General features: G+C 65.5%; 1 protein-coding gene across 4 annotated transcripts in view; it reads right to left on the reverse strand.

The window, feature by feature from the left end:
- PDE9A (phosphodiesterase 9A) overlaps window positions 1-27,331 on the reverse strand; it is a 31,627-nt gene extending 4,296 nt beyond the window's left edge. For all 4 annotated transcript variants that reach the window (XM_055125702.1, XM_004602501.2, XM_055125704.1 and 1 more), the window contains exons 1-12: window positions 27,194-27,331; window positions 16,562-16,632; window positions 15,545-15,622; window positions 14,275-14,318; window positions 5,671-5,725; window positions 5,126-5,196; window positions 4,091-4,175; window positions 2,342-2,423; window positions 1,831-1,905; window positions 1,485-1,571; window positions 314-418; window positions 42-124 (exon numbers count right to left, since the gene is read on the reverse strand). In XM_055125702.1, the coding sequence (XP_054981677.1) occupies window positions 42-124; window positions 314-418; window positions 1,485-1,571; window positions 1,831-1,905; window positions 2,342-2,423; window positions 4,091-4,175; window positions 5,126-5,196; window positions 5,671-5,725; window positions 14,275-14,318; window positions 15,545-15,622; window positions 16,562-16,632; window positions 27,194-27,262 (905 nt within the window). In that variant the 5' untranslated portion in view covers window positions 27,263-27,331. The remainder of the gene's footprint in view (window positions 1-41; window positions 125-313; window positions 419-1,484; window positions 1,572-1,830; window positions 1,906-2,341; window positions 2,424-4,090; window positions 4,176-5,125; window positions 5,197-5,670; window positions 5,726-14,274; window positions 14,319-15,544; window positions 15,623-16,561; window positions 16,633-27,193) is intronic.
- Window positions 27,332-27,983: the final 652 nt, after the last annotated feature.

Raw genomic sequence — 27,983 nt, forward strand, 5'->3', positions numbered from 1 at the left:
TGTCCCGCAGGGGCTGCCAAGGGGCACGGGTGCCTGCGTACGTGTTGTTGAATCCAGGGTGGTCCAGGTCGTGACACACGGCGGCAGTCATGAGCACCAGGATGTCCATCTGTGACAGCTTCTCCTGGGGGCGGGGCGGGGCTCTGAGGGTGTGTCCTGGGGCGGGGCCCAGGGCCCAGAGGGGCTGTGGGGAGGCCCCGGGGGCCCGCGGGGTCCCGTGCTGTTTGGGGGAGGCTGGCGGGCAGGGGCGGGAGGGCCTCACTGGGCGGGGGCGCTGTCCCCGGGAGGCTGTCCCCAGGCTGGGGGCACCCACCTGCAGCCCACAGAGCCAGACCATGCTGTACATCATCTGGGTGACGCAGAAGCAGTGCCGGAAGTTGTGAAAAGGGTTGTTCCTGTAGTTGTCCTGCACACAGGCCTGTGGGAGGGGGCGCGGCTGCAGCGTATGCCTGGGTCAGCGGCCCCCCAACTCCCCACCGGCCCCGCCCCTCGCCTGGCCCCGCCCCTTCCGGCTATGATCAGCCCCGCCCACCTCCCGCCCCCGCCTCCCCATGTTCAGCCCTGTCCCAAGCCCCGCCCACTCATGCTCTGCCCCCCTCCAAGCCCCGGCCATCCCTCCTGGCCCCGCCCATCTATGCTCGCCTCGGCCTCGGCCCCGCCCATCCGCGCTCAGCCCCACCCACACCCTGCTCCTCTCCTCTCTGCCCCACCCCTCCACACCTGTCCCGGACAGCGACACCCACACTTGGCCTCACCCCTGCCCCTCCACAGGGGCCCCTCCTGGCTCCCAGAACCCCTTTCTGCTGGCTCGGCCTTGTTGGAAGCAGAGGCTCACGGGAGGCCTGAATGTGGGGAGGGGTCCCCAGGGGCACAGCGGGCCCTGGGTGCTTTGGGGCCGGCCCCCCTCGGGGCTCCCAGCCCTGCGTGGCTCTGGGTCCCGGTGCCAACAAGGCTGCCACAGGCTTCTCCGACTCGGTTCCGAGCAACACTCAGGCTGGGCGATCTGCCACTCGCACGCACACACCAGGGATCTGCCACACGCATGTACACATACATGCACACACATACATGTACACACATGGGATCTGCCACATGCACACACGGTGAACTGTCTCACCCTGTCCCACTCACACCTGCCTGCACATGCACCCATATGCATATAAGCACACTCCTCTGCACACACACACGGTCTATCCACATGTGCACACATGTATAACAGGTGCACACATGCCCTCACACTCGAACACACACCTGCACACAGCTCACATGAGCACATAATCACACCCTGAGAGCCCACATGTATTCACGCCTACCCCTACATGCAGATGCTGTGTTCACACACATGCACACCTTTGCACGCGTGCATCCACGTGCACACACACTGTTTCCAGGGCGCACAGCGGCAGGGCCTGTGCCAGACCCGGGCGCAGCGAGGCTCCGGAGGGACGCGGGGCCCTGGTGTGTGCCTGCACCCGCCTACTCACCAGCCACCTCTTGAGTGTGATGGGGTTGATGTCGAAGTCCCTGACCAGGCCCAGGTCGTGGTACATGTGCTCCAGGCAGCTCAGCATCTGGGGGGAGCCGCTCGCGAGGACAGCGCCGGCTGGGGGGTCGTGACCCCAGAGAGGAGCCCACCGGGATGGGACACGGGGGCTCTGCTTCCCTCCCGCCACGCCCCTGCCGCCTGGCCTCGGGCCCCTTCCTGCTGCTGGGACAGGCCAGTGTGTGGGCCGCCCCCCCCCAGCAGTGGGGGAGCACATGAGCGGGGAGGCTTCCAGGAGGGTGGTCCCGGGATCCCGGGTCCCTGCAGGGCCGGGGTTGGGCACTCACCTCGTTGGGGTCCCAGAGCCACACGTCGAAGGTGGGCTTGCGGAGGGCCTCGATGGTCTCCGGAGACAGCAGGTACTGGGGGCAGAGGGGCGGGGCTCAGGCGCGCTTCCTGCCCCCCCCACGACATGGCGCGTGGGGGGGCACAGGAAGTGCGAGCCCCGGGGCCTGGAGGTTCTGGGGGGGTGGGGGCAGGGCCAGGTTCTGGGGTTTCATTTGTTTCTGATTCGTGTATGTGCTCAGGGCTGACTCCGGGCTCTGCACTCAGGCCAGTCCTGGCCGGGGGCTCCGTGGGGAGGGGCTGGGACTGCAGCCTGCCGGGTGTCCCTCACGCCCTGGCACCCGGGAGCCCCCATCTCAGCCCTCACGTTCAGCTGCAGGGCCTGGTCAGCCTCCTGGAGGAGCCCCCGCAATGAGAAGGGCCGCTGGTCAGAGCAGCCGCCTCGGCCGGCGGGTCAGCGGGCGGGGACCCCCCCCCCCTGCCGTGGCTGGGCCCAGCGCGTCCTGGGCTTACCTTGGGGTAGGTGAGGACGTCGCGGCGTGGGGCCAGCCTCTTAGTGTCGTCCAGGAAGCTGTACTTGCAGGGGCAGCTGGTCCTGGGGACACGGGGACACGGGACACGGGCTTCTCGCAGGGCTCCGCAGGGCCAGTGTGGGGCCCAGACCCACGCCCGGGGCCGGCAGTCTCCCACGTCCCCCGACACACACACGGGGGTCCCAGCCCCTCCTGTCCCAGCACCCTGACCCGTCTGAGCACGCCAACCTCCGAGAAATGGGCTCTGCTGGGCTCAGGGAACCAGAGAGGGCCCCCGGGGTGGGGGGCTGCGAGCAAGGCAAGCACCCTCCCCTGGCTCTGGCCCGGAGCACTGTCTGACGGAGCACCAGGGGCAGCCTGGGCCAGGTGGGCAGGCACCTCTCTGGAAGCACAGGGCGTGGTGGCCCCTCAGCACAGAGCCACAGGACAGGACCCAGTGGTCTGTGTCGCCCTCTCGACCCCGACGGGCTTCTGACATGTCCCTGCGTGTCCTGTGGTTCTCCCAAGGCGGGCTGGGCACGGGGGAGCCCTGGGTTCTGAGCTGAGCACTGAGCTCTGAGCTGAGCACTGAGCTGGGAGCAGCCCCGAACAGCAGGACTGGCCCAACTCCCTGAGACAGGGTGAGAGGGGGCGTCAGAGCACATGGACAGAGGGGCCCAGGACAGAGGGAGGAGGCACGGGGGCTGCATGGACGGGGAGGCCCAGGCCGGGCTGGAGGGTCTCAGGCCCTCGTGGCAGACCACGTGTGTTCCTCGCTGCTCTGTGGCGTTTCCACTGTTCTCGTTGCCCGTCGACGTGAAGGAGGGAGGGGGCCACTGTCCGGGCCGCGGGCACCGCTGGCCTCAGGCTGGGGGTTGGGCGAGGGGTTGGGCCTCCCGGAGGGGTTGAGGGGCTGAGGGCCCGGCCGGGCAGGTGGAACTTGGCGTGAGGCTGCCTGAGCCAACTGAGTCGGGGCCAGGATACTGCACTGCAGCCGCCTCTGCCCAGGCACCGAGGGCAGCTCCTGTCCTGTCTTGAGGGGCGGCCCACACTGCCGAAGGAGGCGCAGTCACTGCAACGCACTCAGCACTCAGCACTCAGCATAACTCAGTATTCAGCATCTCTCAGTACTCAGCACTTAGCACTCCCTCAGCACTCAGCATCACTCAGCACTCAGCACTCCCTCAGCACTCAGCATCACTCAGTACTCAGCACTCAGCATCACTCGGTACTCAGCACTCAGCATCACTCAGTACTCAGCACTCAGCACTCCCTCAGCACTCAGCATCACTCCTCAGCGCTCGCTGGTCTGCTCCTGACTCACCCACTCTCCCGCTCTCTCTGTCACTCCCGTCTCCCTGTGCTCACGGCGCCTCTGCGTAATAAGCCCCGACTAACGTCCCCAGCGAGGGCTGTGGCTGCACCTGCAGTCAGGCCCCGGGGCTCCGCGCCCAGCGGCCTCTCCTGTGCCCAGGGCCCGGGCCGTGTCCCGGCTTCCCTTCCGGCCCCCAGCCCCCACGAGCCTCGGCGCCACCTCAGCCTGCCACCGCGTCTGCCACCTCCAGGTCTGTCACCGTCAGTGTCAGCGTCACGGCGCGTCCCTGACCCTGCGCCTCCGCGCTGTGTTTCCACCGGAACGTGGTTCCACCCTGCCGCGGCGGCCTCGGCAGCTGCCCCACAGGCTCCGTCTCGAGGGGCCCGGCCCGTCTGCAGAGGGAGCAGGGGCCGGTGTCCCACACGCAGGGCCCACCTGCTGCTGCGGGCCGCCAGCTCCTCCTTCATCTTCTTGATGTCGCTCTTGCATTTCTCGATCTCCACGGCTTTCAGGGCCTCCACTGGCAAGGCAGAGACGAGAGGGTCACCCGGGGCATGGGCCAGGAGCCCGGGCAGTGGCCAGCGCCCCGCCCCCCACCCACCTGCCCATCCCGCCTGCCCCCATTCTTCCGCCTTTCTCCACACCCACAGGGAATACAGGGCAAAGGCGTCTGCACGCCCCAGAGAAGCAAGGTGGGGGCGGGTCTCGGGGCCTGCAGGGGCCACTGTCAGGCCCAGAGCACAGCCGGCGGAGCCCCCTTATCCCCGAGTCCTGCTGCCCTCCTGCTGGGCCCCCCAGTGTGGGACCCTCCTCACCCCAAAACGAGCTGGATTCCCCCACGTTCTTGGGTTTGCTTTTGGGTCGCACCCACAGCCATGTTCAGTGCTGACTCCCGGCCCTGCACTTGGGGTCACCCTGGGGGTGCTCGGGGGGCTGTATGGGGTGCCGGGGGTGGAGCCCGGGTCAGCTGTGTGCCGTCCTGGGCCAGACTCACCGTGTGGGCGGCTCACCGGGGATGAGGCCCCGCGTCTGTCTCCTCAGCCCCACTCAGTCTCAGGCAGAGACACACCCCGTTAGGCTGAGGGGCCCGAACCCTCGGCACTCAGGCCAGCGTGGGCCGGGGTCAGATTCCTGGGATAACTGACCACGTCTGGGTCAGGGCCAGTTGGGCCCGGCGGCTCGTGGCTCAAGGACATGGGTCTGGTCCTAGGACCTGCTTGGTGCCGAATGTGGGGCAGGCGCGGGGCTGGGAGTCGGGGCTGCAGCAGCTGGAAGTGGCCGTGTCCGGCCTGGCTTGCTGAGTGGCCGGAGTGCCAGGGGAGGGAAGTCCAGCTGCTGGCCCACCTGCCCGCCGCCCGGCCGGGCCTCCCTGCAGTGGCGCCTGCCCCCTGCTGCTCCCGGGTCCCCTGCTGCTCCAGGGGCCCAGCTGGACAAACCCACCCCCGGGGGAGGGGCTGCGCCCACACTCACGCTGCACGCGTCTCTCCAGCCCGGCCAGGTGGTCGGCCACCTCCGCTTTCAGCTCGTTGATCTTGAAAGCTCTGCTCGGGGGGTGGCGAGAGGGGGCTCAGGGGCGCCAGGACGCAGCGTGGGAAGGGACACCCCTCCGGTGGGCGCCCTGGGGGACGGGCCTGTGGGACTGAGATCTGCGGATCCTGCCCAGTCCCCACACCTGGCAGAGACCCCTCCTGGGGCCCCCCTGGCCTGAACACTGGAGTCCCTGCACACTACCCTGCCACCCCCAACTTAGTTCTGTTGTGATTTGGGCCACACCTGGCTGCACTCGGGGCTCACTCCTGGCAGTGCTCAGGGCACCATATGGGGTGCCGGGCGCTGACCCCGGGTCGGCTGCATGCAAGACTGGGCCCTCCCCGCTGCGCTCTCTGGTCCCCATTTAGCTTACTTGGGGGGGGCGACACCCAGGGCTGCTCGGGGTTCGCTCCTGGCTCTGCACCCCCGTTTCCCTGGCCTGAGGGGGGCGTCTGGGCCGTAGCCAGGGCGGGGCCCCGCAGTACCTGGACAGCTGCTCGGCCACCTGGCTCAGCGCGCTCTGCATCAGCTCCTCCTTCTCTGCGGGCGAGAGGCAGACCGTGACCCTGGCTCAGGCCGCACCCGCCGGGCCCCAACCCTCCCCCGACTCCAGGCTCTGCACAGGGGAGGGTCTCTGGGCCCTCTGAGGGCGACAGCTCTGACAGCTCGAGGTCGAGGCACGTCTGGGTGCAAACACGGGTCCCCTGTTGGCTGCTGTGGGTGGTGGGCGGACGGACAGACGGCGGGCAGGTCGCAGCTGGAGGCTCTGGTTTTCCTGTCTGCGTCTGCACTGCCCGGCCGCTCTGGGGGCTCAGCCCAGCTCCCAGGGGTGGGCCCGGGCGACTCCCCGCCCCAGTGCCCTGGCCGGCCGCCCTGCCTATCCCCCACTTGAAACCAACAAAACTAAACTGAACCTGGGCAGAGACAGCAGGGGGCCGAGGCGGCTGTGCGTGGGGCTTCCACCACAGACTGCAGGGCGCCCTGAGCACTGAGCCGGGAGCAGCCCCGAGCACCCTGGCTCCCCCTCCGCCAAGCAGGTGATCAGACCAAACTGCCCTGTCAGTGCCCAGTCCGAACAGTCTCCGGGAGCCAGAGGGGGGAACATGCAGATGCCCGAGCCGGGTCCGGTTTACATGAAGGAGCCTCACGGTAGGACGGGCCGGACGGACTCCCCGGCCGCCCACCTCAACCACGTCTGGCTGGACATGGCAGATGGGGGAGGCACTTAGTGCCCATGTGCCCGAACCAGGTTCAGTCCCTGGCACTGCAGAGGAGGCCCTGAGCCCTGCAGGAGTGACCCCGAGCACAGAGCCGGGATTCAGCCCTGAGCACAGAGCCAGGAGTAAGCCCCGAGCACAGAGCCGGGAGTGAGCTCCGAGCACAGAGCCAGGAGTAAGCCCCGAACACAGAGCCGGGAGTGAGCCCCAAGCACAGAGCCGGGAGTGACCCGAGGACAGAGCCAGGAGTGACCCGAAGACAGAGCCAGGAGTGAGCCCCGAGCACAGAGCCAGGAGTTGAGCCCGGAGCACAGAGCCGGGACAGTGACCCAAGGACAGAGCCAGGAGTGACCCGAGGACAGAGCCGGGAGTGAGCCCCGAGCACAGAGCCGGGAGGGAGCCCCGAGCACAGAGCCAGGAGTCAGCCCCGAGCACAGAGCCGGGAGGGAGCCCACGCCCGCTGGGCCCTGCCGCTGACAGGGCAGCTGTGTCTGTCAGGCTCGGGCCTCACTGGCGTCTCTCGCTCCCCGCAGGCCCTGCCCTGTTCTGACTCTCCACTGACCTAAATGGCCTGAGTTGGGCCTGTGTCCGCCAGCACTGGGCTGAGTCCCTGGGCAGAGAAGGGAAACGGCGCCTCCCTGTGTCGGGAACTTGCCAGCACAGTCCCCTCTGCGCGGAGGGAGCACCGAGGGCCGGTCTCACAGGCCCCCTGCAGGACCTCAGCTGATCGATTTGGAAATCCCTTAGCCAAGAGCTGGTGTCCAAGTCTCAGGAGACATTTAGATGCCACCAGACCAGGGCCACTCATGGCCACTCCCATCACGGGAGATCCACAGTCTACAGAGATCTGAGAAAGGGGGGCCCACCAGAAATGGTGGGGAGAGAGGGAGGGAGGGAGGGAGAGAGAGGGAGAAGGAGAGAGAGGGACAGAGGGAGGGACAGAGGGAGAGAGGGAGGGAGAGACAGAGGGAAAGAGGGAGGGAGAGAAGGAGGGAGGGAGAGGAGGGAGGGAGAGAGGGAGAGAGGGAGGGAAAGAGAGAGAGAGGGAGTGGAAGAGAGGGAGAGAGGGAGAGAGGGAGGGAGGGAGAGAGAGGGAGAGAGGGAGGGAAAGAGAGGGAGTGGAAGAGAGGGAGAGAGGGAGGGAGAGAGAGGGAGAGAGGGAGGGAAAGAGAGGGAGAGAGGGAGTGGGAGAGAGGGAGGGAGGGAGAGGGAGGGAGAGAGAGGGAGAGAGGGAGAGAGAGGGAGAGAGGGAGGAAGGGAGGGAGAGAGAGGGAGGAAGGGAGGGAGAGAGAGGGAGAGAGGGAGGGGGGAGGGAGAGAGAGGGAGAGAGAGGAAGAGAGGAGGGAGAGAGAGGGAGAGAGGGAGGGAGGGAGGAGGCAGGGAGCAATGTGGGGTTCCCAGGAGCGACTGGCCTTTCAGTGGTGGCCGGGGTGGGGGGCTGGTGCCTCCAGTGACACGGGCATGGCCCAGAGACCTCCCTTGGGCAGAGGCGAGACCCAGGTGTCAGCACAGAGTGAAAGGGTGAAGGCAGGAGGGGCAGGGGAGGGAGCGTCAGGCAGAGCAGGGCGCGGGAGGGGTGCGGGCAGTGAACGGGCTGTCCTGGGGTCTTGGTAAGGGGAAGCAGTGTGCCTGCAGCCTATGGGGTGGCAGTGGGGCAGATTCCCAGAGCCCAGCTCCCACCTGCCCAGGCTCGACCCCCCACCCCCGGGACCTGGCTCAGCACCAGACACTCCCCCCGAAAGGCCCTTCCAAGTGAGATGTTCCCCGGAGACCCTGGCATCAGGCGTGTGAATTCTGCAGGGGCGGCAGTTCCTGGGCCGCACCCCCACAGAGCAGCAGAACCCACCCCAGTCGGCCTGGGAGAAGGGCACGGGCGGGCAGGGCAGAGCCAGGCAGGGCAGACACGGTCCCTTGGTGCTCAGGGGTCACTCCCAGCGGGCTGCAGGGGCCCCTGGGCTGCGGGGACAGCCCAGCTCAGCCGCGTACCGACCCCTTGTTCTCTCTCAGGCTGGAGGCTCAGTGACGCCCCAGCGAGGGCGCATGGGGGGCGTGGGGAGCGTGGGAGAGCGCAGGGCCCAGGTGCAGCTGCGGGAAGATGCCATTTCCACCCGGGGCTGAAGCAGATTCTCGGGTGGAAAGACAGCGAAGGGGGACAAAGGGGGCTGCAGAAACGGACAGGCAGGGACAGGAAGACCCGCGCCGCGGGGACCCTGGCCGATGTGAAGGCGAACGCCAGAGCCGGGCACAGAGTTGCGAGGACTCGAGGCCGGAGCCTCAGGGAGGTCTCGGGGCAACCTGAACCCAGGGCACTGAGCCCCACGGACATGGGGCTGGCAGGGGCATGGGGCTGGGGGTGTGTGTGGCACAGGGGAGGCCATGCACGCATGCGTACACACACACATACACACACGTGCGCGCGCGCACACACACACATACACACACGTGTGCGCGCACACACACATGCCCCTTGGAATGGCAGGGCTTCCCCGCAGGGCCAGCACGCATGAGGAAGGCAGGGAAACCCACCACGTGACCTCCCTGTGTGTGCATGGAAAGTTCTAGAGCAAAAGGCAGAAGGACGAGGGAAACTGGATCCCACGTGGTGGGTGGGGCACAGCAGGGCCCAGCAGCTCCGAGGACTGGGGACTGGCACAGGGCCAAGGGCGCCCCCTCACACGGCCCCGGGCTCTCCTGGTGGCCCCTGGCACTGTCAGGAGTGGCCCCTCCAACGGCTCCCTCTGGGAGCCCCCGGTCAGCCCCGAGGCCACGCCCGCCTTCCCGCAGAGCCCACCGCTCGCGTCTGGGCGGAGGCACCGTGGACTGAGCAGGCAGGGACAGGCGGGAGCGGGCGGAGGAAGGACAGGGAGACGCTGGCCCCGGGCCCCATGCGTGGAGCCTTGTGTCAATGTGAGTGGGCCGGAGACGGGGTCTGGCTTGGCGGAGGTCCCTCGAACGCCCGCAGCTCTCCTCACGGGAGGCCAGGGGCTGGACAGCGCGCGTGTGTGATAGCGAGATGGACTCTGACTAGGAGCCCCGCCCCCGCTCCACGATGAGTCCCTGGACATCTATGGCTTCTGGGAAGACAGGACACGCCCATATCCTCCGTCTTACTTGCCCAGGCAAGTGAGTGGCCTGTCACGGACAGGGCTGCAGGCTCTGGTCCTCGGCCTGGCCAGGGCTGGGGCAAGCAGGGCCTCAGGCCGGCATTTGATCAGTGAGTGCCCAGATGCACACGTGGTCAGTGACCACCCAGATGGACATGCGACCAGTGAGTGCCAATCTGGACACGCAGTGAGTGGCCAGATCGACACGCGGTCAGTGAGTGCCCAGATGGACACATGGTCAGTGAGTGCCTAGATGGGCAAGTAGTCAGTGAGTGCCCAAATGGACAGGCGGTCAGTGTCCAGATGGACAGGCGTTCAGTGGTGTCCAGGTGGACAGGCGGTCACAGTGAGTGTCCAGATGGACATGCGGTCAGTGAGTGCCCAGGTGGACAGGCGGTCAGTGAGTGTCCAGGTGGACAGGCGGTCAGTGAGTGTCCAGGTGGACAGGTGGTCAGTGAGTGTCCAGATGGACATGCGGTCAGTGAGTGCCCAGGTGGACAGCTGGTGAGTGCCCAGGTGACAGGCGGTCAGTGAGTGTCCAGATGGACAGGCGTCAGTGAGTGTCCAGATGGACATGCGGTCAGTGAGTGCCCAGGTGGACAGGCCGTCAGTGAGTGTCCAGGTGGACAGGCGGTCAGTGAGTGTCCAGGTGGACAGGTGGTCAGTGAGTGTCCAGATGGACATGCGGTCAGTGAGTGCCCAGGTGGACAGGCGGTCAGTGAGTGCCCAGGCGACAGGCGGTCAGTGAGTGTCCAGGTGGACACACATGGTGAGTGCCCAGAGAGAGCTGGGTCTGCAGGCCCTGTGGCCGCCTCCTGTTTTGGGGGTCCCTACCCAGGAAGCATCTCCCGCCCTGAGCCCCTGCCTGGCCAATGTCCAGGTCTCGGGGTGCTGTGGGATCATACCCCGGGGCCCCCAGACCCCACTCGGCACAGCACCGCCCGCAGGGGCCCTGAGCGCCTCTCCCGCGCACCCAGAGCAGGCGGGCCTGGCCCCGACTCCCACGGCGTGTGCACGGAACCACCCCCGCCTCAGCCCGCCCGGCCCTTCCTGCAATTGTCCGTGCTCCTGGCCGTCTCGAGTGCAGCGCAGGCAGGCCCTGGACGTGAGGCTGCAGGCCCGGGCCCAGCCCTGCCCGACTCCACTCAGGGCGGCAGCGGGTCACCGTCCCCCCCGCCCCCCGCCCCCCGTGCCCGTCGCGGTTTGGAGGGAGATGGCCATCACCTCACTCCCCTGTAGCCGTGCGGGGGGCCGGCACACGGGGCGGGCGTGTGGCCCCCGGGCACGGTGCTGGCACGGGCAGCGCGGGGGCCTCTCCTGCTCGGGGCCGGCGGGGGGCTCACGCCTCCCCCAGCACCCGAAGCCCAGCCCACTCCCTGCCCCCATAGCAGGGGGGTAGCTCATTCCTTGGCCCCCGGGGGGCCCAGAGCCAGGCAGGGTGCCAGCGCCCCCCACCCCCCACGTCCAGGGGAGCAGAGGGGACTCACCTCAGGGCACTTTCCCTGCAGCCGCGTTCCAGCAGGGACACAGCAGGGCCCAGCCCTGGCCACCAGCAGCTTTATGGCCCCATAAAGCAGGAGGAAGGAGCCGGGACGGGCGGCCCTTAAAGGCACAGACGCTGCCCGGCCTTCCGCCCATCGCAGAGGGGCGTCACGGGGCTGTGGGGGGACGCTGGCCAGGCGTGGTCCAGCAGCGCAGGCCGGGTGGGGTGGGGTCCCCCGTGCTCCGGGAGAGACTTCCTGCTTGCAGTTCCGTGGGCCCCGGTGTACGGGCTCAGGGCACGCGTGTGGCCTCGTCCCACGGGCAGGCTGACCTGGCGGGCGCCGTGCCGGGACTTCATTCCCGGTCCAAGGCGTGCGCCCACGCTCTGGGCTCGGCCTAACCAGCTGGGGCTGGTTCACCCTCCCCGTGACCCCAGGAGGCTGCAGGTCACGCTGGGCGCTGCCTGGTGGGCTGCAGGCCCACAGAGCCCCTCCCAGGGGTGCGGGTGAGACCTGGGGGGCCGTGAGTTCCGACCTCCGGGGCAGGTGTTCAGGGTGGAGCCAGGTGGGGCCGGCTCGGGGCTGCTTCATTTTATTTTTCTTTTTGGGTCACACCCCTCGACGTGTAGCCACACTCCTGGCTCTGCACTCAGGAATCACTCCTGGCGGTGCTCGAGGGACTCATATAGGATGCTGAGAACCGAACCCGGGTCGGCCTCGTGCAAGGCAAACGCCCTCCCCGCTGTGCTATCACTCCAGCCCCCGGCTCTGGGCTTCTTAATGGAAAATAAATGGCTTGTTCTACTTCGGGGTCACACCGTGGGCTCAGATGCTCTTCGGGACGTGCTCAGGAGTGACCCACAGCAGTGCCTGGGGTTCGAGCAAGGGTCGTGTCCTCCCCAGTCCAGCGAGAGTCTGAGTCTGACGAGTGGATCAGGACTCCCAAGGCTGTGCCTGGGACCACTTGCTGGAGACCCTGCAGACCCACACAGCCGGCGCCTCACCTTGGAATCAGAGCCTGTTGTGGGGAGCAGCCAGCAGAGGGGCCCGGCACTGTCCACACAGAGGCCAGGAAACCAGGCGCTGGGGCCTGCTGTGCGAGGTTCCACCCACAGTGCTCAGGGGTCACGAGGCTCCATCTGCAGTGCTCAGGGTCATGAGGCTGCACCCACAGAGCTCGGGGTCATGAGGCTGAACTCACAGTGCTCAGGAGTCATGGGCTCTACCCACAGTGCTCAGGGGTCATGAGCCTACAGTGCTCAGGGCCACGCCACGCTGAGGATGGAACTTGGGGCTCAGCATGTCACTCCTGGGGGTACCTGGAGGACCCTCCGTGTGCTGGGGATCGAGCCGGAGTTGATGGCCCTGCCCTGCAGCCCCTCTCCACCCCTGCACGAACCCTGACCTGTCACCTGTGTGCTCCTTGTATTTATCTAACGGCACGGGGCGCTTGTTTCTATGTTAAAACTCACAGGGGGGTTTGCAGATTTGTTTGTCATTATGGACGTGGAAGCAACCGAGAAATCCTTCACCGGGGAAGAGATGAGCCACTCGGGCCAGCCCAGTCCAGTGGGGGTCGTGTCCGTCTCCGCAGAGCTGGGATCAAGCCCTGCCTCGCCCGTGGGAGGTGGTGCCCCTCGGAGCGGGGGAGAGTGGCTGAGCAGGGCAGCCTGGGGTGGGGGGCTCTGGGCACCCCGAGACAGTCAGGAGCCAGCCTGGAGCCCTGTGCGCCCCCCCAGCCCCTCGACCCACACTCAGACAGTCGCGAGGAACAAGTCTGAGATCCGCCAGGGACTGGGGCCGACTTCACCACACGCTACTGGGAGGGGGACGCCAGCAGGGAAAGGCCGTCCATGGCCTGATCCAGGGTGGGCGGACAGACGGACAGACACCCGGAAAAGCAAGGACAGTGACGGGCGGTGCTGGGCGGGAGGCAGGAGGAGGCGGCGGTCACAGGACAGGACAGCCTGCTGCAGGACACGGCGGGAACCTCCGTGGACTCCGGACTTTGGCAGAACCGGGAGAGGCCGCGTCCCGGGAGGGTGGGCTGGGAACCGCGCGCTTCCCCTGGGTAATGGCCCTAAAACTGCGGCTAAAACAAGGCTGTGGAGGGGACAAAGTCCAGCGGGAGGCCGGAAGCCGCGAGGGCAGGCTAGCTGACCGGGAACAGACCGGGGACGAGACCAGCGGGGGGGCTGCGCGGGGACGGCCAGCGGAACCGGCCAGCAAGCCCGAGGCGGAGCAGACACGGAGCCGGAGGGCGAGGGCAGCTGCGGGACCCCCAGGAGGGGAGGGGCAGCCCGGCAGGTCAGCCCGAGTAGGCTCTGAGAGCCTCTCCCCGGCCAGTGCCCGTTGGCCACACCTGGACATCGGCTCCCGCCGCCGGGGGCTCTTGCACACACCGTTGCACCCGTGTGTCCTCCTTGGAGAACTTTCTCAAAGCCCAGAGGGTTGTCTGGGAAAGCCCAGTCGTTTGTGCCCTGGGCCCATCAGAAAGTTACATTGTGTGACTGTAACTCATGCAGGAAAGCTTGTAACTGTATCTCACTGCGATTCAATGCAACAAAAAACAAAACAGAAAGTCACTGCATCACTAGCGGAAGAGAAGTTGGCGCTGCTGGCCTTGCACGTGGCCAGCCCAGGTCCTACCCCGAGCCCTGCAGGGAGTGACCCTGAGCGTTCACACAGACACACATAAAGGTCAAGGGACAAGAATGCTAGGGACCCTGGCGGGGAGCCCGAGGGCACACTCAGGGGGAGACGGTCTGTCCTGTCGTGCCCCAGAGGTGAAGGGCGGCCCTGGCCGAGGCGCGTGCCCCTCTTGTCACCGTGGCCACCCTGGAGGCCTGGAGAACCAGCGGCAGATGGACGGCCACCATCTCCCCGAAGCTGCAGGCCTCGAGCTGGGCGCCAGGCCCCGGGCCAGAACCGAGTGGCAGACACAGGCACGGGGGGCGCCATTCACGCCTGGGAGCAGCAAACAAATGCCCAGGGCGGGCTGGGGACGCCCAGGGCTCTGTGGGGATGTCGGGCGGGTGTGCACCCTGTTTGGGACCGAGGGTCCGTCCCGCCTGTGAGTGGGCATCCAGGGTCACCTTGACGCTCACAGAGGTCTTTAGACATAAACGAACAACTTGGGCCCAGAGGTCACTCTGGTGGTCTTGGGGACCCTCTGGGGGGGGCCAGGACCAAACCCAGGCTGGCCCTGTGCAGGGCAGAGCCGGCCGCTGCCCCGCCTCTCAGCCCGACAAGCTGGCGGTTAGTCTCGGATGCGCAGAGGGTCTTACCGGTCAGCTGCTTCACAGCCACGGGCCTGACCTTGTAGGGGGTGCTGCAAGAGAGACGCCGGCGTGAGGGGCCTTCGGGGCCACGCGCCTGAGGACTGTTCCCGCCCCCGCTCAGAAGGACCCCTCCCGCTGAAGCGCCCATTCTGTTGGTTTTGTTTTGGGGCCACGCCCGGCAGTCTTAGGGCTTGCTCCCGGCTCTGTGCTCAGGGCTCGCTGGGGGGGGGGGCGTTGGGGAACCTGGTCAAGCTCCCGGGGGGCCCAGGAATAGACCCCGCAGCACTGCCCCGCCCCCAGGCGCTCAAGGAGGCGGGCCCTCCTCTGGCCGTGCACTGCCCACCTATGCGAGGCTGAGGGAGTGCCCGTCTCCAGTCGGGTGGCTGCAGGGGTGGGCGCAGGGCTGGGCCCCAGACACCGCAGGCCCCGAGGACCGCCTGGCACAGCACTGCTGCGGGGGGCGGCAGGGAAGGGCGCATGGCCTGTCCCCAACACTGAGCTCAGGGTGACCGGGCGGCAGAGAGCCCCGCCCCTCCCCCACACTGTCCTTGGGCAGCAAAGACCTTCTTCCCTCTGCCCACTTGGCCCATGCTGGGCATCAGCGGGAGTGCGGGGGGGGGTCAGGGGGAGTGCGGAGGGTTAGTGGGAGTGCGGGGGTCAGGGGGAGTGGGGGGGTCAGGGGGAGTGCAGGGGTCAGCGGGAGTGCAGGGAGGTCAGCGGGAGTATGGGGGTCAGGGGGAGTGTGGGAGGGTCAGGGGGAGTGCGGGGCTCAGCGGGAGTGTGGGGGTCAGCGGGAATGCGGGGGTCGGCAGGAGTGCGGGGGTTAGCAGGAGTGCTGGTGTGCCTAAGGGCAGGACGGCAGCCCTCCAGCCCCAGGGGGAGGGCTTCAGGGGCGGGGCAGACGGGTCCCAGGAGCTTCGGGGGCCTGAGGGCTTCATGCCCCCAGCCTGACTGGCTGCACCATGTCCCCCGACTCAGGCCCCCCTGGGCAGTGACCGGGCTCTCTCTGGGCCGGGTCTGAGCGCACAGCCCTGCCTGAGTCCAGAGGCTGAGCTCGCTCCTGCCGTGAAGCCCCTCCCTCGGTTTCCCTTCCTGCAACCGAGTGCGACTACCAGTTGCCTCTCGGGCTAAAGGGCCACCGGGAGCCTCCTGGGGCCTCAGCACCGTCCCCTCTGGACAGAGCCTGAGGAAGTGGCAGCCCCGTCACTGCCCCCCGTGGCCCTCCCGTGGCCGAGAGGCACAGGCCAGGCGCCCGCCCTCCGAAAGAGCTGCTCACCGTTCCGAGTTGGTGGGCATGGTGGGGTCGATGGAGACCATGGCGTCATCCGTGGTGAGCAGCGAGATGGTGGTGTTCCTGCAACAGAGCCCCCGTGAGCGCTGCCACCGCCACCCCCGGGGGCCGCCAGGGCGCCACCGAACAGCCCCCTCCACTCTGCCCCCACGGCAGGCGGCCCACACCCTGCGCCTCGGCTGCTGTGGCTTAAGTATGCCCGAATGAGCCCAGGTTGCTCTACGGGGTCATACATGCAGCAGCCATTACACGTGTCTGTCACACACATAACATGAGAAGTTTACATACATATGTGTAGCAGGTGTCATGTATGACAGCCGCATGTATAGCATGAAGAGCTACATGTACATAATGGACAGGGGATGTCAGATATAAAACCCACATGTAGCATGAAGAGTTGTATGTAATATGTGGGTAGGTGTCATACATGTGACAGCCCCATGTACACAACACATATATCATACACAGCCACATGTGTGACATGAACAACTGCATAAGCAATGCATGTAGTAGCTGTCCTATAGAGTAACCACACGTATCACATGAATGACATATGCAAACAATACTATGCAAGATCCAGAGTAGTGACATATGATGTGAAGATGTATGTGTAGTGATGTATGTAATAGATTAAGATGCAATCCCATTTAGAACATGGATGATATCAAAACCACACATAAACATCACAGATGTAACATGAACAAACGTAGGAGCGATATACACTAAGACACGAACACGGACACATGAAGAATCATATGTGAGCAATGTGACAGTGTATGTGATTGCCTATGTATGAATGGCACAAACACATGATCAGTGGCACATGCAAGTCACATGTACGAAGCATGGTGCCTGTAACTTGTCCATGTAATGGACATCACGGCAGCCCCTGCGCACACGGGGGCAGGGCTGGTGGCCATGCTGTGCAAGTGACCTCTGGCCCTTGTGGCGGTGGCGCCCCTGGTCACCCCATCCTCTGTCTGTCCGTCCAGCGGCGCTCACCGTGGCAGGCCCGTGGCGATGCAGAAGAGGTCCATGATGTCGCTGGAGTTGCAGTACTTGCTGAAGACCACCTGCGGGCCAGGGGGGTGCGTGAGGGCCGGCAGTGCCCCCGCCGGCCACCGCGCCAGCACCCCGCCCCACAAAGCAGTCGCTGTAGGCACCCAAGCCGGGGCTGTGGCCCCACTGACCACTGGGCGGACACTTCACGCTCCCAGGAGGAGGGGAGCCTGGCTGGCCTGGACAGGGGCGGGGCTGGCCCCAGAGATGGGGGCGGGGCAGACGGGTCCCAGGAGCTTCGGGGGCCTGAGGGCAGGGCCCCTCCTGGCCACAGTGGGCACCCGTCCCTGACGTACCTTCCTCCTGGGGCTGGGCTCGGAGCAGCCCCCGCCTTCTTCCAGGGGCCACACCCTGGCGTGAGCCGCGCCCCGTATCTGCACCCCCGGGCACTGCCCTCACCCCCCACCCCCTGCAAGCTGCAGCATGTGCCATGGGGCATGGCGGGTGAGCGGGCTGTGCAGCCCCCAGCACAATCCCTCGAACATGAGAGGGCGCTGAGCCTTCTGCTCTCTGGAGCGTTCATGGCCGAGAAAGTTCTGGAAACCCAAATGGGCACACCCAGCGGGGTTCAGGGAGCACTCTTGGAGGGGCCCAGGGAGCACTCTCATAGGGGCCCAGGGAGCACTCTTGGAGGCGCTCAGGGAGCACTCTCGGAGGGGCTCAGGGCCAGCGGGGCGCAGGGTGGAAGCCGGCCGGCCACGTGCGGGCCAGCACCCTCTCCTGTGCCCTTCCTCTGCCCCGCAGGCCGCGTCCTCACATCTGCTGCCCCGAGTTCCCACCCTCCTTCTTGCAGCTGCCACTCGAGCTTCAGGAGGTCAAAGGCCAATGGCAGCAGAGGTCAGAGAGGTGACGGTGGGACGTGGATGTCCCCACGGAACCTGTCCCGCACCAGGACAGCAGCTCTGGGGCTGCGCGGGGACCAGCCGGAGGCCACACCTGCACTCGGACATCAGGGAGGGCCCGAGGGGTGACGGAGCACAGAGCAGGGAGCACTGGGGATTGGTGGGGGTCACAGAAGGCAGAGTTGGGGGTGGGCAGCAAGGCTGGACACAGTGTGGCCGCCTGGAGCGGTCCCCCTCGGGGCCGAGGGGCGGGTGAGGGGGCTGAGGGCCGCCGAGCTGGGGGACCTGTGCCCTGCCCTTCCCTGTGACACCAGGATGCCCGAGAGACTGCGACGGGCAGCACCCAGCCCCGGGGCAGCAGGACGTGTCTGAGCCCCGGGAACTGGCCCTGGGGAATGATGACACAGGCCTGGAATGGAGCGTCCAAGACGGCTGTGTCTGACACGCACAGAGCCGGGAGGCCAGCAGCACTGCAGGACGGGCAGGGGACGGGTGGACGCGCGCCCACCCAGCGGGGCACGGGCAGGACGGGCACTGCAGGACGGGGACGGGCAGTCCTGGAGGCTGAGGCTCTGCAGATGCTGCCACTGGGAGGAGAGGGAGAGCAAACAGGAAGGAACGTGGAGGGAGCACAGGAAGCACATGCCTGCACACAGGAACATGCCTGCACACAACTGTGCGTGGACAACCAGGCAGGTACCCATGACACACACATACAGATAAACACAGGCACACAACACACAGGTGTGTACACACACAGGCATACATGCACACAATGTACACACATGGACACACAACCCCTTGCACACACATATACACATGGAAACACACACATACATATGAACACACACATGCACAGATGCACACAGACACAGGCAGAGATACATGGGCATACACAAGCACACAAAGACATGCACAGATAAATGGACACACACACATACAAACGTAGACATACACGAACACATGCAAACACCTAAACATGTGGACAGATACATGGACATGTGCACACATACATGTGGCCACAGATACATGTACACATGTGGACACAGCTTTGTGGACATGTGCACACATACATGTGACACATGCACACATACAAGTGAATGCAGATATGTGGACACATGCACACATACATGTGGATACACACATGCATGTAGATGCAGATTCATGGATATGTGCATATACATTTGAGTGCACATATGTGGATATGTATACACATACATGTAGACACAGATTTGTGGACATGTGCATATCTGTACATAGATACGCAAGACTCAGATGCACACCTATACACATGGACACGCTATGTACAATGCATGAGCTGTGGACATGCACACATATGTAGACACATGCACAAATGTGTAATTGTACACACAGACACAAAGATACACACAGACACGGACACATGCAAATACACATACAGGGGAGAATCAAAACACACACTCGCGTTCTGTGCACTACATGGGCACGACCCCAGCCACACATGGGCATGGGGGTGACACACACGGGCATGGACATGGGCCCACACAGCATGAACACGGGCCTGCACGGGCACACAGGGCATGGGAGGACCCACGGCCGCGTTCTCTCTGGGGAGGCCGGGCTCGTCGGCGTCCCCTTGGTGGCCTCCGTGTGTCAGAGCCTCTCGGTGTGGCTCGGCCCTGTGAGAAGAGGAAGGGGGTCTGGACGGTGGGGTCGGCCGGTACAGGGTCAGAGGTCAGCCTGGCGCGGGGGCGGGGCTGGGCCTCACAGCTGTCTGCACTGCCCGGCAGCCGGCAGAGGGGAGGGTGGCTGTCCTCTCGGAGGACAAAGGCAGGGTCGGGAGGTGAGGCGGTGGGGAAGGAGAGGGCAACGGGGGGGGGGGGGGGGACACGGGACAGACGGACACAGGGACACAGCGCAGACGCGGCACAGAGATGGGGCCAGAACTGGGGAGAGCGCCGGTGCTCCGCGCCCAGACGGGCTTCACAAGGAGGGCGTGACCCTGGGGGCTGTGACCTGGGGGGCTGTGACCCCAGGGGGCTGTGACCCGGGGGGCTGTGACCCCGGGAGGATATGGCCCCGGGAGGGCGTGACCCCCGGGGGCTGTGACCCCAAGGGGCTGTGACCCGGGGGGCTGTGACCCCAGGGGGGCTGACCCCAGGAGGATATGACCCCGGGAGGGCGTGACCCCCGGATGATGTGACCCTGGGAGGATGTGACCCCGGGAGGATGTGACCCTGGGATGGCGTGACCCCAGGGGGCTGTGACCCGGCCTCTCCCACTCTGGCCTCAGCGTGGCGCCGCCTAGACTCGCCATTTTCCTCTCCGGGGTTCAGAGGAGAATGCTTATGGCCTTTCAGCACCGAGACACACGCGTGTTTACACACAAAACACACCCAGGCCCCAATCCCACGCTTCCCTGCTGATGCCTATTCACGGGGGAGAAAGTCGCGGGTCTTTGTGTGCCCGGCTTTGCACGCCTGAGGTCCCGCCAGCTGAGGGGAAGGACGTGGCAGGGGGAACGGGCGGCCGGACACTCAGGAGGCCACAGAGACGCACGGGCAGGCCCAAGAGTCCGGCAGCAGCGTCCCTGCTCCTCCCTTCACTGAAGAGAGCCTGGACCAGCTCAGAGACCCGAGGGCTCCAGCACGTGCAGCGCACACACACACACACACACACACGCACACACGCACACACACGAGCTCACGCGTGCACACACACTAACATATACTCATTTATGTATGCACACGCTCACGCACGGCCCGCTGCCCACACCCACCCGAGCCCTGCCTCGCTTGCAGCCCCTCCCCCCTCTGGGATCTGGAGGCTCGTCGAGTCCCACCTGATCTCTGGTGCATGTTGCTGTGGGTCTGCAGTGTTAGGTGTCTTCCTGGAGCGTGTGCACGCGCACACAAACACACACACACACACACACACACACACACACGGTCTGGCACGCTGGCTGTGGATCCCTAAGAGGAAGCCCACTCATCTCCCACGTGCAGAGACATGGCACATAGAGGAGGCTCAGGGACAGCGGCACACACAGTGCGAGGTGAGGTGTGAGCTCTCTGTGTGTGTGTCCAAGTGAGTGTGACTGTGTGCATGTGTGCACACGGGAATCTGTGCACGTGCATGTCTCTGCCTACACATCTCTGTGAGGGAGTGTGCACAAGTCTGGGTGTATCAATGTGCATGTGCAAATATCTATGAGCATGCATGTTTGTGTGTGCACACGTGTCTGCATGTATGTGTGACCATGTGTTTCTGTGCATGTGTCTCTGCAACTGTGCACACGTGAGCAGTCTTCATGCATGTGTCCCTGCATGTCTATGTGCATGTCTCTGCATGTATGTAAGAATGTGTACATGTATCTCTGAATGTCTGTGTGCATGTGTCTTTGCATGTATGTTCATGAGAATGTGTATGTGTGTGCATATGTTTCTGTGTGTCCCTATGTGCACAAGGGTCTCTGGATGTGTGCGAATGTGTATCTCCATGTCTGCATGTGTACGTCTCTGTATATGTGTACATGTGGGCACTGTGTGATCACATATTTCCATGTGTGAGTGCACACACGTATACCTGCATGTGTGTATTGCATGCACATGCCTCTGTGTGCATGTATTTGTACGTTAGCATGTCTGTGCACACATGTGTATATATATATAAAAGCATGGGTGTACGTGTACAGGTATCTGCATACATGTGCAGGTGTGCATCTCTGCATGTCTCCATGTGCATGTCTCTCTGCATGTGTGTGCAGGTATGTGCATTATTTCATCATCACATACGTGGGCACATATGCGTGTGCTCACACTCCAGGCTCGGCGCCTCCTGGGGGAGCCCAGGAAGCGGTGCAGGGAGGCAGGAAGCCGGCTGACACCAAGCGCGATGTGGGTACGTGCGTCACACTCTCACCCACAGACGCCACAGACACGGGAACCTGGGGCTGGGTGTCACTTTCTGTGGGCACTTTCCTGTAGACCCCGGGTCCAGGGTCACGGTCATCTGAGGGAGCCGCTGAGTAAAGCCTCAGGGGTCAGGAGGCGCCAAGGAGGGAGGGGGCAGTGCCGTCCTGGACATGCCCTCGGAGTTCGGGGCAGCCAAGGGCAGGGTCGCTGGGACCCAGCGTTCTCGACCCTGCACCCCTCAGGTCTAATCGTATCTGACCCTTACAAAGGGCTGGAACCCAGGCACAGAGCTGAGGTGGACCAACAACTGCCCAGCAGTGTCCAGGGCAACACCTGAGCACCTGGGCCAGACCCTCAGCAACGAAGGGATAAAGACAAGAGCCCCCCCCCGGGGCTGGAGCAATAGCACAGCGGGTAGGGCGTTTGCCTTGCCACTGGCAGACCCGGGTTCGATTCCCAGCATCCCATATGGTCCCCTGAGCACCGCCAGGGGTAATTCCTGAGTGCAGAGCCAGGAGTAACCCCTGTGCATCGCCGGGTGTGACCCAAAAAGCAAAAAAAAAAAAAAAGACAAAAGCCCCTGAGAGGAGGGCCGGGACAGCAGTGGACAGGGATGGACAGACAGGGCAGAGGCAGGGATGGACAGACAGGGCAGTGGACAGGGATGGACAGAGAGGGCAGTGGGTAGGGCCGGACAGACAGGGCAGTGGGCAGGGATGGACAGACAGGGCAGTGGACATGGCTGGACAGACAGGGCAGTGGAAGGGATGGACAGACAGGGCAGTGGGCAGGGATGGACAGACAGGGCAGTGGGCAGGGATGGACAGACAGGGCAGTGGGCAGGGATGGACAGACAGGGCAGTGGACATGGCTGGACAGACAGGGCAGTGGAAGGGATGGACAGACAGGGCAGTGGGCAGGGATGGACAGACAGGGCAGTGGGCAGGGATGGACAGACAGGGCAGTGGACGGGGGGATGGACAGACAGGGCAGAGATAGGGATGGACAGACAGGGCAGTGGACAGGGATGGACATACAGGGCAGGGGCAGGGATGGACAGACAGGGCAGTGGACAGGGCTGGACAGACAGGGCAGGGGCAGGGATGGACAGACAGAGCAGTGGACAGGGATGGACAGACAGGGCAGGGGCAGGGATGGACAGACAGGGCAGTGGACAGGGATGGAAAGACAGGGCAGTGGACAGGGATGGACAGACAGGGCAGGGGCAGGGATGGACAGACAGGGCTGTGGACAGGGATGAACAGACAGGGCAGAGATAGGGATGGACAGACAGGGCAGTGGACAGGGATGGAAAGACAGGGCAGTGGACAGGGATGGACAGACAGGGCAGGGGCAGGGATGGACAGACAGGGCAGTGGACAGGGATGGACAGACAGGGCAGAGATAGGGAGGGACAGACAGGGCAGTGGGCAGGGATGGACAGACAGGGCAGTGGACAGGGCTGGACAGACAGGGCAGGGGCAGGGATGGACAGACAGGGTAGGGGCAGGGCCGGACAGACAGGGCAGCGGCAGGGCTGGAAACAGGGCAGTGGGCAGGGCGCTGGCCTTGCACTGACTGGCCCGGGTTCCATCCTTGGCACCCCACAATGACCCCGGAGTCCACTAGGAGTGATCCCTGAGCACCACCGGGTGTGGCCCCCGACACAGAAAGTAGTGGACGCCTGGGCCTTCAAACAGGGTGCCCGGGGGTGGGAGGAGGCCAGGCGGTGGCCTCAGCACTGCTGTAGGGTCTGCACCGGATGACACCTCCTCGGGACACCTGGCCCCGCCCCGGCACTGCCCCTGCAGCCGTGACCCAGTGTCACAGCGATATCTGAAGGGCAGGAGGAGGGCTGGGTGCCCAGAGCCGGCCCCCCGGGGGCCCTGCGCCCAGCCTTCAGGTGCAGCCTCCATGGGTTCCCTGAGGTGGGCCAGGGCCAGAGGGACGGGAGCACCTGCGCCCAGGGCCGGCCCCCTGGAACATTCTAGACTGCGCCGGGGCACTGCCCATCCCTGAGGGTGCCCAGGGCCTGTGTGCCGTCCCCCAGGCTGGTCTGTGCCGGGAGAGCGAGGCGGGGCACCCAGCAGCCCCGGCGGGGCAGGGGGCAGGGAGCCCAGCGTCCCCCAGCTCTGCTCCCCAAACCCCGGGGCCCGGACCAGCCACACGCGTGGCCCCGAGGGGCCTCTCCGAAAGCCCAGAGACATTTCCAGAACAACCTCCCCAAAGGCAGAACTGAGCCACAGACCCACACGGAAGCCCTGGGGGGGCCACTGGTGCCCCCAGCCCCCGCAGACTCAGTATGTGGCCACAGGGGTAGGTGCGGGGTCAGAGTGGGCTGGCAGGCTCCGGGTCCGAGTTGGGGGGTGGGTCCCTGGGTGCCTCCACCACCATGGTCAACAGCCGAGGGGCCGGGGGACCGGTCAGCACTGCGGGGTTGGGGGGCAGCGTGGGCCGGCCCGGAGGAAGCCTGCTGGGGGTGCCAGAGCCGGGGGTCCCCCCTCTGCACGAGGACAGCCCCGGGCAGGGGATCCCCACAGAGCCCCCAGCCCCCAGGCAGGCAGGGAGCCCAGAGCCACAGTCTGGGCGGGGACACTCACCCCGCAGTGCTCTGGGGAAGCAGAGACCCCAGGGGCAGGGCTCACCCCTTCTCCACCCCTCCGGGCGCCGGGCACTAGTGACCCACATTAGCCCAGGGGCCTGGAACGTTCCAGAGCGAGCAGCAGCGGGAGGGGCCATGAGGAGGGTGGGGGCTGGGAGGTGACATGGGCACCGCAGGCGCACGGACACGCTGGGTGGACACGCACATGTGGGCACGTGCATGCCCCAGCGCTCGGACACGTGCACGCCCAACTCGTGGGCACACATGGACACACGCGCACACACGGACACGCGCATACACACATGCAAACGCGCTCACGCATCGCGGCTTGGGCCTGGCCCAGGGTTCGACTGTGTCCTTCAGATCTTCCGGGCGCCTGTGGCTCAGGGACAGTGACTGGTCCCAGGCCCTGATGGCCATCAGCGAGGAGAGGCATCTGGGGGAAACAGGCCTCCGGGCCATGGGAGTCCACGTTCCTGGCGTCCACGCAGGACTGGGCAGCAAGACCCCCCAGGCGATCACATCTCACCCTGGGTGTGGGGAGAGGGGCCGTGCCCTCTGTCCCCTGCCCCGCGGGGTACTACCCCGGCATCTGCTCCGAGTCTTTGCCCCGGGGGGGTGGCGGGTAGGATAGGCGGGAGGGGCCGGGCCCCGGGGCCCAGCCAGGCCAGGCCAGTGAGGGCCAGCTGCAGGGCACAGAGCCCAGGATGGACGGACGGAGTCCCGCCAGGGGCCAGGACCAGCAGTGATTCCAGACCCCACGGCCGCCTCGCCCCGCGCAAGGCCACATCAGGCTCCGGAACCCGCTGTCAGCAGGGCTGTGTCGCCCCCAGCCCCACCCCCAGGCCCTCCACCTCCAACCTGCTCCTCAGGGAAGGCTCGGAAACCCACATTTATCAGTCTGTGGGAGCTGCCGTGCGGCACACATGCGTGTGCATGGTGCATGCATGTACATGCCCACTGCAAGGACATGTTAGGGCCTGTGCACATGCATGCAGGTGAGGCACATGCTATTGGTGCGTGTATGCCCGTGTGTGCCTGCTGTGGGATGCACGTTAGTGCCTTGATTGCACGTGTGTGTGGCGCATGTGCATACACATAGCTTGTCCACCACAGGGTATGTACACATCAGTATTTTGTACATGTGTGTGCATGCATGAAACACACATGTGTGCATGCCTGTGTGGCACGGGTGCATGCACATGACATCAGTCACATGAATGCACATAAGTTCATGTCTGAGTGTGTGGTGTGTTCATGTATACAGCATGCCTGTAATGTGTGCTCTGCAGACTGTGTACACATTTGTGTGTGCATGCTCATATCTACATTCTGTGGGTGTGTGTGGTATGCTTTTTGTGTGTGTTTGCATGTGCATGGCTATGTGGTGTGTGTCTCTGTGTGGTGTATCTGTGTGTCTGTGTGGTGTGCGTGTGTGCGTGTGTGTCTGTGCATGTATGTCTGTGTGTCTGTGTGGTGTGTCTGCTTGTGTGTCTGTGTGTGTCTGTGCGTGTGTACCTTTGTGGTGTCTGTGTGGTGCGTGTGTGCATGTGTGTATGTGTGCATGTGTGTGTGCGTATTATCTGTGTGGTGTCTGTGTGCGTGTGTATGTGTGCATGTGTACATGTGTGTGGTGTGGGTACATGCATGCATACATGTGTGGCATGTGTGTGCGTTTGTGTGTGTGCACTTGTGTGTATGTACAGACACTGGGACAGGGACCCCCGTGCTGTGCTCCCTCGGGCGGGCTGCTAAGGGCCTGCGCTCTGGGCTGCTGTCAGAGTCCTGGGCTGACCTGAGCCCGGAGCCACTCCAGCTGCCCGGCGCTGATCAAATCAGGCTGACCCTGTCCTCCGGCCTCCCAGTCCCCGTGATTCCATTAAAGCCGTGACAGCCTTCGCCTGTCACCCCAGAGGGACCCAGCGGGGCGGGGGAAGGGCCTGGGAGCTGAACTCTGTCTCGGGCAATGTGGTGTCCTGGGCTCTGGGAGCGGGCGGCCGATGGGGAGGGGCGTCTCCGCACCCCTGCCTGGTGGGGAGGGGCATCTCTGCACCCCTGCCTTTTGGAGTGGGGCATCTCTGCACCCCTGCCTGGTGGGGAGGGGCATCTCTGCACCTCTGCCCTCTGGAGTGGGGCATCTCCACACCCCTGCCTTTTGGAGTGGGGCATCTCCGCACCCCTGTCTGGTGGGGAGGGGCATCTCCGCACCCCTGCCCTCTGGAGTGGGGCATCTCCGCACCCCTGTCTGGTGGGGAGGGGCATCTCCGCACCCCTGCCCTCTGGAGTGGGGCATCTCCACACCCCTGCCTTTTGGAGTGGGGCATCTCCGCACCCCTGTCTGGTGGGGAGGGGCATCTCCGCACCCCTGCCCTCTGGAGTGGGGCATCTCCACACCCCTGCCTTTTGGAGTGGGGCATCTCCACACCCCTGCCTGGTGGGGAGGGGCATCTCTGCACCCCTGCCTTTTGGAGTGGGGCATCTCAGCACCCCTGCCTTTTGGAGTGGGGCATCTCCACACCCCTGCCTGGCTTCTGGCTGCTAAACAAGAGCTAGAGCTGAGCTTTGGAGCTGGGTCACGGGCTGAGCTTGGGGGGTGCTGAGTCCTCATTAAAGCTTTCCCGAGGGGGCTTTCTGGGGGTGCTAGAGAGACACCTGGCCGGTCTCACACAGTCCCCCTGCCATTGAGGACGCTATGGACGAGGCAGGGACTTCGTGGGGAGAGGCACGAACCAAGCGGGTGTGCCTGGGCCTGTCCGCGCCTGGACGTGGGGTGCCGAGGTCTGGAGCGGGGGCTGCAGAGAGGCCGGCCTAGGAGCTCGAGGTCCAGCCGCCAAGACCCCCGCCGAGACCCCCGCCCGCTCCGCAGCAGCCGGCCCGGCCCTGCGTGTGCGCCTGTGCGCGCGCGTGTGTGCATGTGTGTGTGAGTGCGTGCATATGTACGAGTGTGTGCATGTGTGCCCGTGCGTGTGTGCGCCTGTGCGTGTGTGTGCATGTGTGTGTACCCGTGTGCGTGTGGTGTCAGCCCGGATGTGAGGGGCTCGGGACCGGCTCAGCCCACAGGAGCGGGCCGGGAAAAACACCCGCGCGCCCCGCCCCGCGGGACACCTGCCGCCGCCACGCGAGGTGCGGGGGTCGCGGGCGCGCCTGGACGCCCCCCGCGTTCCCGCCCGGCCCCGGACGCCCCCAGCGATCCCGCCCGGCCCCGGACGCCCCCCGCGGCCCCGGCGGGGGGCGCTACCTTCTGGATGCGTCCATCGATGTCCAGGTAGACGGCCTTGGGCCGGTAGCTGGAGGGGCCCGAGCCCATGGCGCGCGGCGGCCGCCTGGACTTTTACTGGACTTTCCCGGGCGGCCGCCGCGGAGGGCGGGGGCGGGAGGAGGGGGCGGCGGCGGGAGCACCGCGGAGCAGCCAACCAGCGCGCAGCCGCGCGCGCGCGCCCCGCCCGCCGCCGCGCGCCCCCGCCGCGCGCCCCCGCGCCCCGCCCGCCGCGCGCCCCCGCCGCGCCCCCTCCTGCTTCCGCGCCGCCCCCGCCCTTCCTCCCAGCCCGCTCCCCTTGGCTGAGGGGCTGCAGACTCAGCCTCCCGGGGGGTGAAGAGGCGCCATGCCCAGAGCGACCCCTGCTGGCTGCACAGCGCGTCACAGCGCCCCTCGGCCCCTGACTCACCCGGAGAGTGTCCTAGTGCCCCCTCCCCAGGAGCCGGGGGCTGCTCTGTTCATGCACCTCTCCCCCCTCCCCAGGAGCGGGGAGCTGCTCTGCTCGTGCACCCCCGGCCCCCTCCCCAGGAGCTGGGGGCTGCTCTGCTCACGCACCCCCGGCCCAGACCGCCTGGACTTCCGGGGGCTGCCCCCTCTCCCAGCTGCACCCAGAGCGGACACAGCAATTTCATCACTTGATTTCTGTTCTCCATGGAGATGACCCAGCGGGAGCCGGCAGCTGGCTTCAGCCCCCACTGCTGGTGGCCGGCAGCGCCTGCCCGGGCTGGGGGTGGGGTGGGGCTGCCCTGAGCTGGGGTCTCGCTGTCCTTGC

The sequence above is a fragment of the Sorex araneus genome, chromosome 2, assembly GCF_027595985.1.
Source record: "Sorex araneus isolate mSorAra2 chromosome 2, mSorAra2.pri, whole genome shotgun sequence".
Lineage (NCBI taxonomy): Eukaryota > Metazoa > Chordata > Mammalia > Eulipotyphla > Soricidae > Sorex > Sorex araneus.